Consider the following 20,804-nt stretch of genomic DNA (forward strand, 5'->3'; position numbering starts at 1 on the left):
AGGAAAATTTCACTGCCCCTTATTTAGGTATTTTTACAAGATATTATTATTTATTGTGAAATTTTGCCGCTCCTATAAGTGCCACTCGGGGTGGGCCACCCCTGCCGCCCCACCTACGCTACGCTGCTGCCCTATCTGCTAACTATCATAGACCTAAGTAGGTAAATCTTAGTTGTAGCACTAATTATCTCTACCTACAATGGATGATAGTTTGTCTCAAAACCAAAAAAATACTTATATATACTGGGAATATACCTCAGATATACTGGGGTGAAACTTATTGTAATGGACAAAATTACAGCTATACACTATAACTGTAATGTTCAAAATTACACTATAACTATTAATCAAATCAGCCAATGTGAATAGCAGAATATTAAAATTCTGCTATTCACATTGGCTGATTTGATTAATCAATCATAATATCTTCAAGAAAGTCTAATAGGTATATTCAATAGAATATGTATTATATTCAAAAGATGTTTTTATTAAATAAACTAAAATAAATTTATTCTTTGTTGTAATTGATATATAGGCAAAACTGAGTCCATCAATATAAACTATAAAGCGTTAAAAAAAATTTAATTTGGTAATCAACTCATTAACAATAATCATTGATTATATTAAATATGTAATTAGTTTACTTTAAAATAATTTATAAATTATTAATTTTATTATTTGTACTCATAGAACTGGACTTCTTGTGCCTCAGCTGGCATTTGATTGCCTTTGCAAAGAAAGTATAGAACGTTATAAAGTTCCTTTATCAGAAGCTATTAGTTATATAAAAGATCTAATGTTTAATGCAGTTGAATCAAGTGCATCTGTAGTAAGTTTTTAGATTGTAATAATAATAAAATTATAATCCAAAGAATATTTTTAATTTTTAAAAAATTAAAGTTTTCATAATATTAATTAAATAAGGTTAGTTTAAAAAAATATATACATAGGAAAATAATAAAACATCTTCACCTATCTGTTTTGTCCAATTGCAGGAACCAAAGAGTCTTGCTTCATAGAGATGATCTTTTATTAGAAGCTATGTCTCTGGAAAATTATGCAAATACAGTTAGAAAGCATTCATTCTCCAGTGAATGGTTTTTAACTGTATTTGCATAATTTTGCAGAGGCCTCTTAAAAGATCATCTCTGTGATGCAAGATTATTTGGTTCCTGGTGATTTGACAAGACAGATATGTGAAGACATTTTAGAATGTATTTATTTTTTTAAAGTGTATAATACTATCTACCATTTCTAATTGAAGTAAGGATAGTAATTTTACAAATAAATGAAGAAAATGCCAGTACATAAAGATTTCATGACTAACTAAAGGTAAAGAAATATATTCTATTGTGTCATGAAATTTCATTGGGGAGAGAGAGTACAATCGTCCTCCCTATTCACCACTGAATAGTTAGTGAGGTCACATACTAAAAAAGGCATAATATATATTTTTTTAAATTAAGAGAAATACAGTATAAAAATAAGAGATGAGGGATGGAAAGAATGGGAGAGGGTATTCAGCCTTTTTGAGATCCTTTGTATGAATTATTGGTTTCAGCCATAGATATGAGCTGGCAAAATTAGCCTCCATGCCCCGATATCCACTCAATGATAAATATCTACATATGATCCTGTTTATTCCCCTAAAAGATTATTTTCCAGATATCTATTAGGAAGGAGGCTGAGTGAATCTCATACCTATATGAACCACAATAGGCAGAAATTTTCCATATTAAGATTCAATCCTGTCTTGTCTGCTCAGTAGTTCAGCACTGTAACAAACCCATCACAAGGCATGTAATAATCAAGTATCTGATATTATTAATAAATAAATAATGCAATGAAATTGTAAACATAACATCCAAACTGGATGTAACTAAAACATATTAACTGAAGATTTTGTCTGGAATTTTCTATTTATTAAAAACTACTTAATTATCTTTGGTTAATTAATTTTATTAATTTTTGAGATTTTAAAATTATTCTCAATATGTAAAAACCTCAAAATTAGATTTTGTTGTTGTTATCCTTCTAATGTATGTGTGTATGTATGTATAATAACTGCTAACTGCACAGTCATCAGTTTTAAAGTTTTTGATTTACTGCATAAAAATTTTGAAAGGCAAAATTAAACATTTATTATTAAAAATATGCCTAGAAGGTAATTTTTATGTAATTATTTTGTATAAAAGCTATTCTGTATTCTTCAAAACTTCATTCATTTATTTAAAATTCATTTTGAATAGTTGCAGATATATCCACGACTTAAGGATGAAGTAATTTTCAAAGTAAAAAATATTATTGTTACACAGGAGGAAATTACTAAGGTATGATAATACTGTATACAAATACTATACCATAGATTTTTCTCATATAATCTAATTCTTTCTTATTCAATACAGAAAATTTTGATTTAGCGAATTATACATACGTAACTATTTCTGTGATAAAAACTTTTATAAATAAATTAAAATTTTTCATATTCATTTCTTACTAATTTCCATAATTTATCATGGGTACTACTGCAGTCTTAGAACATTGTATCCTCTTGCCAACTGTGACCACATTGCTATGTGTCTGCTCATGATGGGTCAAATTATGATGCATATGGCATTAATATAGGTTGTATTGATATTTACTGTTGTTGAATCAATCATTTAATCAAAGTTTATGAAACTAATAAAAATTATTAAAAATATATATTAATGCATAACTATATGAAAAATAAAAATTGTAATCCAAATTATATATAAATTGAACAGCCAAAATTTATGGATTATTTTTAGATTAATCTAATGAAATTATTTACTAAAGTAACTACAATTTTAATTATTTGATGCATAACTCTCTTTAGAAAATGTATGTTTAGCTTTTATTTTTATTATATTTTCAATTGGGCAATATACTATTTAATATACTACTTTCTTAAATATAATTGTAATATACAAAAAGAACTAGTATGATTCCAGTAGCAATCTAAATAAATTAATATAGTATAATTAATGCTTACAGCTATTTAAAAAAATAGAATAAAGGCTGCTGTTTGTATTTCAATTTAATTGTTAATTATGGAATTTTTGTATGCAGTCTTCATGAATAATGACCATTACTACATAACTGTTTTAATCTTATATTCTATGCCATGTTTTTAATAATATATATATTATGCAAAAAAGTAAAAGAATATATATATATATATATATATCAGTTTAAGATAATAACTATAACAAAACAGTAAAAGAATATATATATTATATATAATCTTTTACTGTTTTGTTATAGTTATTATCTTAAACTGATACTCAAATATTATAACTTCTTTTACTAAATTTTTGTAGTCTTTTTTTAATGAAATGATTTTTCCAATTTTTTGTATCATCAGTCCATTTATTCCTTATTCCAATTATTAATTCCTTTTATTTTCAATTATATTTTGGTAGATTGTTTTCAAAATTCTAATAGTTTTTCATTGAATATATATACTGTATATTAACTCTGGGATATATTTTCACAGTTTTTTAAAGTGTAAATAAATGGTGTTTGTAAAATCTGAAAACATTCATTTTTGATCTCGACATGTATTGGGGTTATTAAAGTTTTCTTTGCACAGCAACAAAAAAGCGCCAATAGAAAATCATTGCATTGGCCATCTAACCCAAGCAGCATGGATGTGGTGGCCACTATGTTAGTGAGAAAGATATTTATGAATACATTGCATCTTGAGTGTTATTCTAGATCACATCCAAAGGGATAGTAAATGAGCTATGTGAAACTGTTTTCAGATTTGACAAACACCATTTATTTTATACTTTAAAAACTATAGCTGTCTATCCCTGAATTATTATAAACAAATCAAAATATTTATCTTATTTTTATCAAGAAGAATTTCTTGGAACAAGTCTCAATATACAACTTTCATTACAGTTATACCTACTTTTACTGACTAGTGTACCTCAGACTTTCAGTGTTTATTTTCAAAATCACAGTGCAATCCCAGCATGAAAATCTCTTCTGAATGGCCATCTATCTCACAATTACTCTATATCAAAGAAGAAATGAATTCTTATCCTTCTCCCTACATAAATATATACTCAAATACCATTTTTTTCAAAATTCCATATGTATAGTAAACCAGATGTACCATACATATAAGATATTAGTTTGCCATTATGAAGGTAGGAACTATTCATTATAATGATTTCTTATGAGGATTCCATGTTATAATCAGAAATACTGTACATTAATGCTAAAACAGCTTTAGGAGTCCAACAAATTGTTTCTTTTTTTATGTCAGAATTAAATGTTTTTTGGGATATTATTTCCCATCATCAGATTCTATTGGAACAAGTATTCTAGTAATATATACAAATTGTTTGGCTCTAATATAACTATTAGGTTTATAGTTGTTTGTATTTATATATATATATATATATATATACACCATGCCAGGGTAAAGCAATAACTTGCTGAGTACTATAATGGGAGTTATAGATCATGGGCACCTATTACCCTGAGTCGTCCCCAATCCCCATTCAGTGCTATGAGTAACCAGAATGGCTATATCTAAATTAATAGTTCTGGAAGTGAAGATTAGGTGGAGGTCTGGGTAGCATAATGCAGTTGCATGGAAGTGGGAGTTGTGGATTTGAGTCCTGCTCTGGGCTGATTTTTTTCTTCCAGAATCTTCTAAATTAATTAATAAATATTAATTCAATTTTAAATACTAAATTTAATAAGAGATGACACTTAATGCCTATCTCTAGGCCAAATTACTTATTGTTCAATTATTAATAGTCGCAGTAATATAGCCCAATCTAATTCGGCGATTGTTTGGCTTTAATATAACTGTTGGGTTTATAGTGGTTTATATTTGAATATTTTTCTAGAAAAGCTAGATAAATCATGTTAATCAGAAATAGGAACTGAAAGTATTTTTCCTTGTAAAATTTTTTATAAAAAGTTGCTTCAGAATATAGAATATATTTGAAACTAAATGTATTTATATCTGATAAGTCCCATAACTGAATTATTTCTTATTTACCACATACAATTATTTTTCAAACTTTAATATAAGTTTTGGGTATTTAGTTAGTTATTTTATTTGAAATTGTTGTTTCTATGATATAAATGTTGACTTTAATCTTTATTATTTGCTTTCTGAAAAATATTACTTTAAGAATAACTTTATTTTAAATTTCTGAATGTTTTTACAGCAACATATACTGGACCACATTCAGGCTGAAATTTCTTTTTTGAATACTCGTCATCCTAACTTCAATTATAAACTGTAAATATCATATCCTTTTATTAATTATTAATATGTTTTAAGAAATTTCAAAGTATTTGTTTTATCCTTAGTGTGGTAATGCCGAGTAAATCTGGTCCAACTGTTCCAATTGTTCCAATTAAACGGTCAAAAAGTAAAATGGTGAGTTAATTAAATTATAACAAGCTTGTAATTATCCTCTTTCTTTTAGACATATTAAAATGTCTTGAAATGAAAATTTGAATTTTATTTATAGTTTACAACTTTTGACTAATTTAAATGTTTTTGAATATTCCAAAGTTATAAATTTTTTACATAAAAATGATTAGTTCACCACACCAAAATATTATTCAGTTAAACAAAGAAATAACTACTGTCTATCAGTGTTAGACAGTTTTTATTATAACATCAATGCAAGCACTTTTAACATTTTATCAATGTTATCTTCAGGCGAAGAAAATTACATGATTTTGGAACATTAGGATCAGTTTTTAAAAATGCAATATTAAATATTCAAAAATGGAATACAAATTTTCAAAGTTAAATTTAAAGCAAATGAAGAAGCAAATAATCAAAAAAGTAAAAAAAAATATTATTTTGGAAAATTGGGGTCATAAAACCAAAACAAAATGTTTTTTTATTGCAAAAATTTATGGAGGTTTTTAATCTAATCAATTTTAAATCCATTTATTATAAAAAAATTAAATATCAATTTTTTTACAGAAACTTTCAACTCTGGGAAAACATGATAAAGAAGAAAGAGAATATGTAGATGTTGAAGATACAAAATCTCAAATATCACAGTATTTAACTTCTCAAGATAATTATGAAGATGAACAAATCACTAAATTGGGTGAATTAGTCTATTGTTATCTGCAAATTGTAGATACAAACATTGAAGATATGTTACTGAAATATATTGTCTGCTTTTTAGTTAAAAAGGTAAACTTTACTGTTATTATTATTTTAATTATTAATTTGTTAATGACAACAATTTTTTTGTTAGATTATTCAAAAGTTTATTATATAATTGTATGATATCTAATTTACAGAAATATTGCAATAAAATTCAGTTGTTCTATTTTGTTTTTTATTTTCTTAAACATATTATCCCTCTGTATTATATTAATATCTGACATATTAAGCTAAAGTATAACTACTTTAAAAAATATTTAATATCTGTGTTCGTGCTAGAACACAGATTTCAAGCTAGCAATACTTATCTTCTGGAATGATATAATAAAATGAACATGGAATAGTTTTTATATTTTTAAACTATTTTCTTGTGTAAACAGAGTGTTCTTTCTATTATAATGTTTCCAAAGACAAGCACCATTTACTCAAAGGTGCTAGAATGCAAATTTTCAAGCTCTTTAAACTCCAAAACTAACAAGTATATTTTAGTCCTTGTATAATTTAAATTTATTTGCACTTTGGATTTAATTAGTTTACACTTTATATTCTGGAAATATGATCATTCAGAATAGATAAATGTAATTGAATATTGTACACAGTACTGGTTACTTACTATTTATGTTATAGTATTTTGACTGATTTTTTTACTATTTTTTGATATATTACTTCAGAAAATGTATTTTTTCTATACTTCTATAACTATGAAAGACGATCCTAAAATATTTAATATTTAACCAAAATTATTGTTTATAAAAAAGATTGTGTGAAGTTATAATTATAATTCTCAAAAGAATGAACAAGATATTTTTTAAAAGTATATTTAAACTTTTAATAATAATATATGAAGAATAAAAACAAACAAAATACATTTAATAACACAAATTTAGGCAATTAAGTTGCATAATTATGTAAATTTAAAAGAAACAATATATTAAAATAAAAGTTACTTATGTTTGCATTCTAATCTAAAGCTATTTCTTCATTGCTTTTTATCCAACTTACATAATTTTTTTTTATTTTTATACCATCATTACATTTGTAATAGTCTGCATGGTACAAAATCCTTACCATAACTGCATTTAAGTGTTAAATGATACAGGTTAAATGATTGGATAAGGTGACCAGACATCTTGCTTTTGGCAGGACATTCCCGATTTTTAACAATTTGTCCTGCGTCCCGCAGCTTTTTAAAAAAGTCCCGAGTTTTGGAAAGATTAAGTTTTTGTCAATTATGTGTCATAAACGTATGTCTTATGCTTAAGATTCGTAAAGATCATTTTGTATCACATGTATCAGTACCAAGGTGTGTGTGAAAATCAGAAATAAAGTATGCTGCATTGACAAAACCCATTGTGTTGAGGCAAAGACCAACAGAAAATGGTTTGAGGCACGTAACTGCAGCAACGGAGCAGCGTGCCCCCCATTTTTCTTTTGTTAGCCATCCATAAAAGTATAAGTCAGTTAGAAGAACAACGTGCAATAAATCATGTGAATTTCATGAATCACATCAAAAAATTCTATAGTAACTGCTTAGATTATTTAAAAGAGTGGACAGTACATTAAGATGATATTGAACATTTTCATTGGGTTATACTAAAACAAGAACTTAATTGGGAAGATGTGCAAAATTTATTTGATCATATTAGTCAACATTTTCCAGATAGTAAAATTTCTGAAAACAATCTTTTTAATGGGTAATCATTATTTTAATATATATATATATATATATATATATATATATATATATATATTCCTTAACATTTTCCTTATCAATATATATATATATATATATATATATATATTGATAAGGAAAATGTTAAATCTTGGGTATCAGCAAAAATCTCAACACAGAACAAATGGTTAGTTTGTTTCAAAATGATGAAATATTTCTGTTCCATACAATAATGCATTAAGGATTGTGGAATACACACTGTCCTTTCCAGGAACTAATGCAGCATTTTTTCTACTGTAAATAAAGGGTGGACATCTGATAAATCACAATTAAGTGTTGAGACTTTGAAAGCCATATAATGTGTGAAATATAATTTAACAAATTCTTGCGAAAAATTTTATGACATTTTAAATAATACAGCATTCTACTAAAAAAACATTCACTCCACTGAGAAATATGCAAAAGAATAAAGTTTTTTTAAAGATTTATAATAGTATTATATATTTATTATATTTGTAAATTTTACATGTATTGAAATTTTAAAAAAATTAATAATACAGTACAATTTATGCGTTCTTTGATGACAAAATTTTGTTGTTCTACAACAATTTTTTCAACAAGACAACTACCTTCCCCCATCAATTTTGTCCCACTTCACAAATGTTAAAATCTGGTCACCTTATGATTGGATCAGTTTGCCATTGAGAAGATCAATTCTTGTTCCTATACACTTGTAATGGACTCATTCCTGGATCTTAATAATTAAAATTTTCAAACAATTTAAATTTTAGAATATAAGTTATTTAAATTATTAATAGAAAAGAAAGATGATCATACAATTATAATGAAAATTCTAGTATTAAAACTATATTTCCAAAAATGTTTTGCTTATTCAAATACAGTATCACTAACTTATTTTGAGTTATTTTAAAGCTATAAATTAATTAATTTTACTATAAAATTTGGACTAGATTTAAGCGATGTTGCTATCTCATTAATTATTAAATTATAATAATAATTTTTAAAGTAAAAAGATAGAAGTAGGATAGATTCAAATTCAACTCCCAATTAATTTACTTGATTAATTAATTAAATAACTTGAAATTTTTTTCAGTCTATTACTTACGTCATTTCGGATTTAGTTTCTGACATGGCTTCAACTCCAAATCCTGTAAGTTTAAGAAGTTTTTCAATTAAAAAATATATTTTTTAAATTACAAATGAATTTATAGTTTTTTAATTTCAGAGTTTATTTTTGGAAGAATATTCAGAGCAGGCTATAAAGAAACAAGAATTAAAAGACAAAGTAAAAGCACTAGACACTGCATTAAAAATAGTTAGCGAAATTTAAGTAATCAACATCAAAATATCACAAGATATAATTTTCTATTAGATTATGAATATTTTTATTAATTATTGTGGACTATTTCTCTATTATAATCATTACTGTTAATGCATATACAAAATATAACTTAAGTATCCTTCAAAATAGATCCCAAAAATTGTTTTTTTACTTAAAATTTCAAAGAAATATTATATATTATATTGTTTAATGTATTTTTGTGAAAAATTAAAATCAGAATAAACAAGTTCTTGCACAATAGACTTCTCTTTTTCATTTTAAATTTCTGCATTAATTTCATTCAAAAGAGAGTCAAATGTTTCAAACTTTTGTTCATTTTCAATAGATGAAATGTTTTACATTTTGTCACATTAATGGTAAAGTACAACAAAGAATGTTTATTAGAGCTTAGAAACTAACAGAATTTGTTTAATTTGACCAAATAATACAGTTTTTCTGCAATCTCTCTTTACTTATTTCTTTGAATTTATACTGTAATCTCTAAATAAATAATTTTTGCAGTTCTTTTTAACCTACTTATACTGTATATTTATATAATAACCAAATGATGTTGTTGTTTCTTCTTCTATTGTTGTTCTTCTTCTATTGGTAAGACATTTTTATTAGAATTTTTAATCATTGTTAGTTTCAAAACTGCTTATTTTAGGGCTAAAATTTATAAAATTTGGAGGAGTAATATAAAATATGAATTCAATATTAATTTTAGAAATTTAAAATATCAAATTTATATTAGATGTTACTTATTTTATATATTTTTAGATAAATTTATATGAAAATTGGCATAAGTTTGTATAAGTTTACTCTAAAATATTAAATATTATTTTTTTAATTTCATGTCATATATATATATATATGTCAGTTTTGAATACATCATAACTTTAAATTGAGTCAGGATCTCTGAATATTCATTTTAAATATGTAAATTTGTGTATTTTACTTCATTTATAAATTAATAAAATGATTCATATTTATCTATGTATATATTCATTAGCTTATATAAGCTCATTGCTACAAATTGCATCATTCAAATCTAATTTTATGAATGATTTTGTGGCATTTTTAATAATCACAATTCATGCTTGATAAAATTATTTAAATTATATAAAAATAGTTCACAATTTTAACATATAATCAATTAAAACTTGAAATGTTCAACAAAACACCAGATTGAGGAATGGGGGAAAAGAAACTTAAAAGGGTCATCCATTAATTAAGTGTACAATTTTTGAGTCACTTTTGATCCCTTTCCTCCTTCATGTACAGTACAATAATGTACTTCTCCCCAGCCACCCTCACACTGCACATAATGGACAGCTCCAAAGGTTAAGGTTGAGAATAATTCAGTGTAGAAAGACCTCACTTTTGAATATTATTCTTACTATATTTATTAATTTGGCAGATTTTTACTGCAAAAATAAATATAGAAAATAATCATTTTTTATTGTCTCAAAATTTACACACTAGAATTCAATTCATAATATTGGATTCCACTTTGATTAAAGTGAAATACAAATTTAACAAAAGTGTATATTATTGGATTTAACTCATAAATAAACTTTAAACATTTTTCGTTTTTTAAATTTATATAATCAAAATCAATATCGTAGATTAGAATAAGATGTAATTTTCTTAGATAATTTCTTGAATTTTTATTTATTCTATGGCCAGCGCTCGAATAATTTTTATCGCCTAAAAATAGTTTTATCGAATTTTAATAAATAAAATTGTTTTTTAAAAAAATTTCTTAGCTAAAAAATTTTATACGTCAATAATCTATGACAGTTTGCACTTACCTATAAGTGCAAGCTGTCATGCAACCAGGCCATATTAATCAGTTTTTAAAGAAATTGGACCGGAGGCCTCAAGACATTATACAGCTAAAGATATAGAAGAAAAATAGTAGTGAACAATGATGAGGCCGCTGAAAAGACGAGGCTCCAGGCCATGTCCGAAAATGTCCATGCGTTAATGCGGCCCTGTCAGCAATATATTTGAAGTAATCATGTATAGTACATATTCACCCAATCTACAGTTTATAATCAGCAGAAAATCATATTATTGTATCAATAAATACTTAGAAGTAATTATTTATGATAAAATGAAAAAATTTAGGGGATAAGCACGAGTCGCTTTTGCAATAGTACATCACATGATAACAACAACCCGATAATTAGTGATTATTAAAAACAGGGAACTGTACAAGATGAACTCAAGACATGATTTGATAATATCTATATAAAACTATTATTCACATTAAAAACGAAATTAAGATTTGTATCCGTTATGTCCTAAAGATATAAGAGAAAGTTGCTCAGCGGGAAATCTCCCTCACTGATCTGGAAACAGAATGGAATTGTGAATATGTGATTGATGCGGTCAACTAGCAAATGTCATCATGAGTATAGTCAAATAATACCAAATAATTATAAATGTGATTATTATTCAATGTAAATCTTCAAGTGAAATGATGAGTATCGCCCAGCCATTAAGCGTGTACCACGTCGAATATTCCCGCTCGATGTATAGCATTGGAAATTGATTAATAAGCATTAGATACAAGTTAAGTGTTCTTTACAATTTGGTTTTATTTAAACTTATATTTTACTAATAAAGCTTTGATGTTTGTATAAATTTGTGTGTGTTACATTAGTTTTCTCTTAGGGACACTGCATAACTCTACTTTCCCTTATAACATCTCAAAAATATAATGGATGATATAACTTATATAACTTACGTTAATCTCTCGTTACAACGCGCTTATATCTTGCCTTTATTAGTTTTATTTTAACCGGGGGATCTTTGTGATGATGTACAAAATTCGATCGAGATAGGAGGGCGGGTTGATACCGAAGTTCTCTTCCTGACCTACTTCACAGTATATTTAGAGGAAACGGATAATGCGATACTCGAATAAATCTTTGATAATGCCCTTACCGAAAATGAACGGTAGCTTTCGTATCGTTTTGTGCAGGCAAAGTTTCAAAATGGCGGAAAGCAGTGTCCGATTATACAAAACGGAGTTTCGAACCATCATTAAATGTTTGTCAGGACATGAAAAACATAGAAGGATGATTATCTCAACTATTTCTGTCATTAAATAGTGTTTGGAGAAGATTTTCTCGTTTAAGATGCAGGCCAGGAAGAGAAATAAATTTACATCTCTACGCCGGAATCATCAATGCTACCAGCTAATTTTTGAACACTGCCGAATTTCATTTGAATGTGTAGCTGAATGCGTGCAGATGTTCAAACAACAGCTTGGATACATTGTCTGCAAGGTATTGGGTATAGTGAAGTCTGCGAAATTGATTCCAAAATCCTTTATCGCTGATCAGAAACGTAAATGAGTTGACCGATTGGTAACAATGAATGAAACCTTGTACGATTCGGAAACAAGGCAGCAGTCCAAAGAGTTGAAACACGGATACTCTTGGTTCTACCAACAACGTTCTGGCTACAGTTTTCTGGAATAGTGGCTGTATTTTTATATCGATTACTTTACCAGACCTTCAGTGCGGATTATTACACGTTGTTATTGGTGCAGCTGGAAGAGAAATTGAAGAAAAATAACGTGGAAAGTTCTCTATTGGCATCCTTTTCTTGCGTGACAACGCTCAATTATACACTTTCCAGGAAACAATGACCGAACTGAACGAAATGAAGTTCGAATGGGTCCAACATTCACTCTATTTTCCGACTTAGCTCTCGCGGATTACCATCTCTTCCTTATCTGAAAAAACCTGAAAGGAAAACATTTTACCGACACTAATGGCATCATAGAAACTACGGAGGACTAGTTGGAGGAACAAAGTTCTGAATTTTATTAATGGAATAAAATTATTACTTAATATATTATTCCTACATATTATACAATTGAATAATATGTATTGGTTATTCACATGCAATGTTTTGCTTATATGTTAGATCGAGAACTTATCAGCCTACCCACATAATTGTCTTTTATTTTATAAATTTATGCAACCCTTCTGCAGTTAAGAAGACGTTAATTATAGCAAGCGATGAATTCACTTTATAATAATAATAAATGTAATTCGAAATACTGTGAAAGTTTGACAGATAATAGTACATATTAGGAAGTGATTTTAAAAATATGTATCTCGCAAATCCTAAATGTGTATGATTTACTTTACTTTTATACCTTGAATATATGGATCAACAAGAGCAAATGCGCTTGTAAAAAACATTTCAATAGGAGCATTTTTCATACTTTATGAAATAGTTATATTAATGGGAAGTCGTAGATAGACTCTACGAAAAATTTTAACTTAATGTTTTAAAGTATATTTTTAACTCTAGCAAATGGAAAACTTTTGTATATTTTCAGCGATATTCATTGTTTACACAATTTTTTTAAACTATTGTTGTTATTGGACTGCAATTTGAAAAAAATGTAGACCTATAAATTCCCACTGTCGTCCGTCTGAGCGTTGTATTTCCGCAATCTCGAGAACGGAGTTAGATAGATGAAATACGAGACCAAACCTTAGGAATAGGAGATTCCGATTAACTATATACGAACTTCTGATGTAAACCAGAAGTTGGGTTATTTCAATTCAAAAATCTTCCCCTGAAAGCGATTTGTGGACGATTTATTCTTGTTAAAACAACTAACGTTGATTCAAAAGTTATAACACCGCATCTAAAGATTCTATAAGTTTCTAATAAATTATAAATCTTCCAAAAGCAAATTCTTGATTGAAAAATTCGTTAAAAACATTTAAATTTTCTTTTGCCTTTTTTTTTCCTGCTTACTAACCAAAGTTTTAACAACAAAAATTTCTTCTTTTTGGGGTAATTTTACACCAAGTTTTTCCAGAAATTTAATTTTTGCTATATCCATTTCGTCTTGTTCACTCGCAATAGCAATTAAACAGGTTACTTTTATCGCTAAATCTGCTTTTTATTTCTGTTGAAATAAGATCTTGCATTTGATAAGCGACACTTCAAATGTCGACTTTCATTTTGCTTTACTTCCTCGCATCTTTCTCATATTTTTTTCCGTAATAAGGTAATATTCTAAGTTTCTTGGTAGGCTGTTCATCAATATCGAAATATATATGTATAGTATTTAATATTTCCTCAAAAACTGGATCGGATATACTTTTCTTCAATATTTCCTACAGAGACTTTTTAACTTTCAGCGTGTCTCTAAGACCAGATTCTTGCGACTACGAAGTTTTATCCTCATGTATTATTATTTCTAGAACTATTTTTAAGAAAATCAAGCGGAAATAAAGCTCTTCATTTTAACAGTAATCAGTAATAAGATTTCTATTATATATTCGCCGTTTATTTATTTATTTTTTTAAATCTATTTATATCTTCTCCAGAGCATTAAGTATTTTTTTGTCATATTTAGATGTCACTCCCTCCGTCTTTGCTCTAAGATCCGACATAGTGTTTAATCGTCACGCATTTTTCCAAACTGTTCCTCTTCTTATAAACGCATGCAACATAAAGCATTTTCAAAGAATTATTACATCAATCTGTCTGAATAGGAATTTCCACCAACGAACAAAAAAAAATACTTAAAATGTGTAAATATTCCAAAGCAAAGATTCAAATTTAGAATAAAAATTAGATGAAAAAGTGCGAGTCGTGGGTTCGAACCCAGAATAGGGTCAGCTCCCACGATTGGCACTTTTCGTCTAAGAATTTTTGCGCAAATCTTCAATTATTTCTCTCAAACTTATGGTTGGTATCACTAAATTTCTCTTCTTTGCTTTCTTTTTTTCGTATGTTTCTTCGTGAAATTGTTTTTTAAAGCATTTCCTGAAACTGTATATCAATATTGTCGAATAATCAGAATTTAATCTTGGTGAGTACTTGGATTTTTTTTAAATTATCATCCAAAAAAACTGCGAGATTAAATTCCTATCAGTTTTAAACTCGTTTTCTTTGACTTCACAAATTGAAATAAGTTTAGACAGGTTTAGAAGCAGATGCTATTTATTAGATTAATCACGATATAAATTTCAAAAAACATCGTTTAAAAACTTCAGAATAATTTAAAATTTGCGTTAAAAAATTTATTTATTGATTCAATAATGAATATTTATTTAATTACATTTAAATTTGTTGTAAATAATATATTACCTTTAAAGTAAGGAAATGATTTTTTTATGCGGAAAATAAAAATGTCCTGATTTTCTTGAGGTTTTTGATGGACAGATTGACGAACGTATATGACCACGAGTTATCCACTTAATATTTCAAAATGTCAAGGATTCACGCAAGTTGCTGATCTCTTTCTTGACTGGAAATTTACTTTTATTTTTTTCTCATTACCTTGTCCATCTTTTACATCTTTATCTTGAATCATCTGCAATTATGGCTTCATATAAGTGTTGAGTATTTTGATATGAAGCTATAATTGCAGAAATTATCTAAGTCGTTGTTTTTCTTGTAAAGTTTTGCGAGGAGCTATAAAAGAATTCAAAATTTTGTGAGAACTCTTCATGAAAGACCTTGGTTTGTAGCTGTGGTCTTCCATTGAAACTTTCGATTTCCAGTTTTTGGTCCTTGATAAGTGTGTAATTTTTTTTTTAGATACTAGTTCTTGATTTCCAATAAATTTTTATGATAGCAGATGTTAGATTCTACCAACTAGTAGTGAACATTTCCGGACTGTTAACAACCTTTGAACTGATGAAGTGGAACAAATTTGTCTCGAATCTTTCCGAGATATTACCATTAAGATTAAGGAAAGTAGATAAGTGAAATGAAACAATATAGCCTATGATACTGCATATTGTGCAATTGTACAATGAAGTACATTTTTCAGGACTACTAATTATATTTTGTGTGACTATCCATTCGTTGACGAGATAGAATATCTTTGTAGTCAAGGCCATTCACAGGAGAGGACGTGTTGGAGATTTCAGTGGATCCTGCGACTATGCCATAGACCAGCGATCTTATCGATCTAAATTTCTCAGAAAGACTATAAATTCTTTTAAATAACTCTGAAGGAATAAAGAAACATAACTACGTTCTAACTATGCTCATATATTCATAACTATGTTATTTTTTTAATTGTTTTTCCTGATCTGTCAAATTATAGAGCTAAGTGTACTTGAATCTTATAGCATTAGAACCTTTTTTTTTTAACTCTTTCCGCCCTGTGGGCACTAAGAGGGCCTTTTTTAGTAGGCCCATTATGGGTTTGGCCAGGCCCACAATGGGGCAACCGGGTGGTGAGAGACGGGGCCCGACATATCCGAACAGCATTAGAACCTTAAGAATTATTAATTTTAAATTGTTTTCACCTCTAATTTATCACTATCTTCGAATGCTAACAAAACATATTTAATTATTATTATTTTTTTTTAAATTCTCTATTTATCACATGTAATGTAAGATTCTAAGTTCCAACTTATAAATTAGGATTTGTAGAATTTTAATTTTATGCGAATTTTATTATTCTAAAAACTCATATTCACAAACTCTAATAATAAAATTTATGTATTGATATATAATCTATTAAGTTTGCTACAAAAATTCTGTAACTTGCAGTTGCCATGAGGAATCGTGACAATCTCCCACTATAGGGTCCGTGTTTAATCTATGAAGAAAATTAGTAAATTCAGATTAGCTAGATCAAAACTTACGGTCTAAAACACACAAATAAAGAGCAACTCTAAAAAAATTAGGAACTTAAAAAATAAAAGTAAGTTATAATTTTAAAAAATAATAATAATAATGAATTTTTAGTTTTTAAAGTACAACTTTTATACCTAAAAATTCTCAATTATTTCCTGTAGATTATTGAAAAATCATAAATTTAGGGGTTCTTTTTAATAATATAAAGGTCTCAAATTAGGGATTTTCTCTTACATTTAGGACACTTCTAATATAGCAATTTAAGTAATTGTTACCATTTAACAGGACCTCTATTAAATTTACAACATTAAATATTGTATTTATTAGAGAATATTTTATTTTTCATAATTTTATTATTAATTTCATAAGAATTTTAAATTTATATGACATTTTATTAAATTTAATATTTCAAAAATAATTTTTGTATAAAAAAATAATTTTTTTAAGAAACAAATTTAATCTAAAATATATTTTAACATTTTTTTTTAATTTAAAAATTTTGTAAATTTTATTTACAATTTTTCTACATTAAAAATTCAAAAATCCTGTTTTTTGGACCATTAAAAAATTTCCAGTTTTGTTACAAAAATTTCCTCCTTTTTAGGAAATTTTTGTAACAAAACTGGAAATTTTTTAATGATTTTTTTATTAATCAATAAAACAAATAAAAGGACATTTTGTAGTTTAAGTTAATAATCTAATTTCTCTTCAGACATTTTATTACTTGTAATTTTATCCAAAAAAACATGTAATAATTAACCTTTTTTTTTCTTTTTTTTGAAGCCATAAAATGGCATAAAAATATTACTTTTTAAAATGGTTTTATTCGGTTTATTATTTTTACATTTATTCTATAAAATTATAATTAAACCATAAAAACTTTTATAATCAGAAGAACAATGAGAACACTTATAAACATCAAAGAATATGTAAAATCATAAAAATTAGGTTAAAAATAATATATAAAATAGATTTTTTTGAAAGTGTTAATAATAAATAAAATTATGGATGGAAAGTATTTATAAAATATTTTTAGAAGATTTATTCTAAAAACAAAAACAAGTAAATTAAATGAATAAACTGTATTTTTATAAAAACACAATTTCTGATTATTTAATCTTTTGTGCATTTTTTAGAAGTAAAAATATTTAAAAAAATACAAGATGTAAGTCTATAAAAACGCAAAATTCGTGTATATAATTTATTAATGAATTTTTTATAAAGAATCTTATATAAAAAAAGCTCATTTTTTAATGGACTAGAAAATTAAATTCATAAATTGTATCTTTGTAAATTATTTAAAGTATAAAAATATTGGAGAACGTTGAAAAGAGTTAAACGTTTTTTAGAAAATTTTTATAATAAATTAATATATAAATTTTATTATTTTAAAAACGTACAAATTATAATTTTTTAAGTAATTTTTCCAACCTTTCTACCGATAAACGTATATATAAATTGTATTTTTATAAACATAAATTTTTGTAATGTTTTAAGCTTTATAAATTTTTTTTTAGAAATGAAAATGTTGCCAAGTGTTTTGAAGAATTTTTTTTTGTATAATATTTTTTTAGATAATCCTTCCTATAAAAAAACTAACTGCTACACATATATATTACGTTTTTATAAACATATAATTTGCAATTTTTTATGTTCATAAAAACATAATGTATGAGTCTATCAACTTGATTTTTTAGAACAAATCTTCAAAAGAAAAACGCTTATAGCTCTATTTTTATTTGTAAAAAATTTATATAGAAGAATTATATAAATATTTTTCTAAAAAATTAACTAATAAATTAAATACATAGATTACATTTTTATAAAAACACAATCTATGTATAGGCCTATAATTTATTAATGGATTTTTTAGGAAGAATCTTCTAAAAACACTTATAAAATTTTTTATAAAAAATGTAAAAATAATATAATTAATTAATTAATTACATGAATTGTTTTTTATAAACGTGGAATTTGAATTTTTTAAAAAATTTTATAAGTGTTTTAGCAATAAAAACTTGAAAGATATTTGAAAATTCTTTCTTATATAAAGCGATTTTTTTAAAAAAAATTATGTATTTAAGTTTTAATTAAGTATTTAAGTAAAAAAAATCATGTTTTTTATGAAATTACAGATTGCATTTTTTAAAATAGACAACGCAATTTGTAATTTTAAAACTAACAAATTTTTTAGTAGCGTAAACATTGAAAAGGCGTTTGAGATGATTCTTGTTATAAAATTCATTGTAAAAAACGTATAAATTAAACAGCATAAATTATATATCTATAAAGATAAACAATTAAACATAATTTTCTTCTTGAAAAATTTGAATTAAATGAGATTTAAGCGACACGTGTTAATGTTAGAAGAAGGCCTTTAATATATGCAAAAATCATACCTTGAATAATTGCAAATTTTCACTGCAATTATTTTGCGGATCAAAAAAATTAAAAATACATATAAGAAGCTTAATGTTTCTACCATTAAATTTCCATTATTTTTAATAATTATATGGAAAAAAAATATATAGTTAAAAAATCTTTTCCTCCTTCCTAATGATCATGATGTAACAATAAAGGTTCTTCATCAAGCTTTAAATAAAACAGCAAATTAAATGTGTTTTTTTGAATTTTTAATCATAAATTGTGACTGTAAGAAGCGATATTAAAATCTAATTATCTTCTAATATTTCTTTGAACTGAAGAGCAAAAATGATACCCCGAGGTATAACCTTTATGAACACGAGAATTTCATAAGTAGCAATAAGGGATTTTTAGTTTTAATGACACGAATATACCCATTAAATTCTTATAATTAACAAAAAAATATAAAGAGGTATATCTTTAGTGGAGAAGGAATATGTTTTAGAGAAAGATGCTCTCTTCTTGGGGGTCAGATAAGGTCATCTCTTTCAATTATCGTGTCGTTGAAGTGGATTCGATCACGCAGATCTACTTTTCTGTTGAGTAACTAATAGTAGACTAGTAGACAAGGACTTTAGATGTCTTTCCAAATGGAATTGGTAATAATAGACTTAAGTTTTCGCACCTTGCATGCCTGTAATTATACTTGTTGCCTGCTAATAATCACGTGATTTTGAAGTTATTAAAGGGAACAAACTGTTCTACTTATTTACAGCTACACTTTTTCGTTTGTGGATCTGTAAAATCATTGTTTTTACAGCAAAAATTTCAGTAGTTGCAGAGTAAGGAAATTCCATGTTGAAGTTGTCTTGAAATCTTCAACTTGAGCTTTTGCACTCATTTTAACTGTAAAATTTTGAATTTGTTCTCATTCAAGTTGTAAAATATTAGTTTATTCTTATTTAAACTGTAAAATATTAAATTTGCTCACATTTAAACTGTAAAATCTTGAATTTTCTCTTCTTTAAACTGTAAAACATTCAATTTATTAATACATGATAGTAAATTTAAAATCTTTTTGAAATTAAATTCTTAATATTTAATCACTTGTAAATTATTAAATTTACTTTCACACTCACTTAAGATGTGCCGCATTAAACTTTCCCTTATTTAAACTATAAAATTTGAAATTTAAATTTTATTTAAAGTGCAAAATATTAACTTTAATCTTACTTAACTATTAAATTTATTCTCACTTAAACTAAAATAACAAATTTGTTCTCATTTTAACTGTAAAATATTAAATCTAGTCCTATTTATAAATACAAATACCAAAAAAAAAAAAAAAATTACGCTAAAGACTCTTTTTTGAGAGAAAATACGTCTATTTTTTCAAACTTCTAATGGAATTTTTTGATAATTAAGAGCAGGGCAACCCCCTAAAATTTTCTGAATTTTTACAGATATTTCTTTTTACTAATTAGGAACATTTGGCCCAAAATGTAAATAATATAGGTTTGTCCTATTTCTTCACAATTTAACCTTGGAAAAATTGTTTCTTTTACGTGACAAAAGCTTAAATAGAGCATGAATTATTT

General features: G+C 26.1%; 1 protein-coding gene across 1 annotated transcript in view; it reads left to right on the top strand.

The window, feature by feature from the left end:
- Nucleotides 1–9,430, top strand: part of LOC136972789 (dynamin-1-like) — a 37,825-nt gene extending 28,395 nt beyond the window's left edge. The window contains exons 11-17 of the mRNA XM_067267433.1: nt 691–829; nt 2,250–2,330; nt 5,217–5,290; nt 5,362–5,431; nt 5,993–6,211; nt 8,971–9,027; nt 9,103–9,430. Of these exons, the coding sequence (XP_067123534.1) occupies nt 691–829; nt 2,250–2,330; nt 5,217–5,290; nt 5,362–5,431; nt 5,993–6,211; nt 8,971–9,027; nt 9,103–9,207 (745 nt within the window). The 3' untranslated portion in view covers nt 9,208–9,430. The remainder of the gene's footprint in view (nt 1–690; nt 830–2,249; nt 2,331–5,216; nt 5,291–5,361; nt 5,432–5,992; nt 6,212–8,970; nt 9,028–9,102) is intronic.
- The last annotated feature ends 11,374 nt before the right edge of the window (nt 9,431–20,804 follow it).

This window comes from Centruroides vittatus, unplaced genomic scaffold (assembly GCF_030686945.1).
Source record: "Centruroides vittatus isolate TY-2023 unplaced genomic scaffold, ASM3068694v2 contig_301, whole genome shotgun sequence".
NCBI classification, from domain to species: domain Eukaryota; kingdom Metazoa; phylum Arthropoda; class Arachnida; order Scorpiones; family Buthidae; genus Centruroides; species Centruroides vittatus.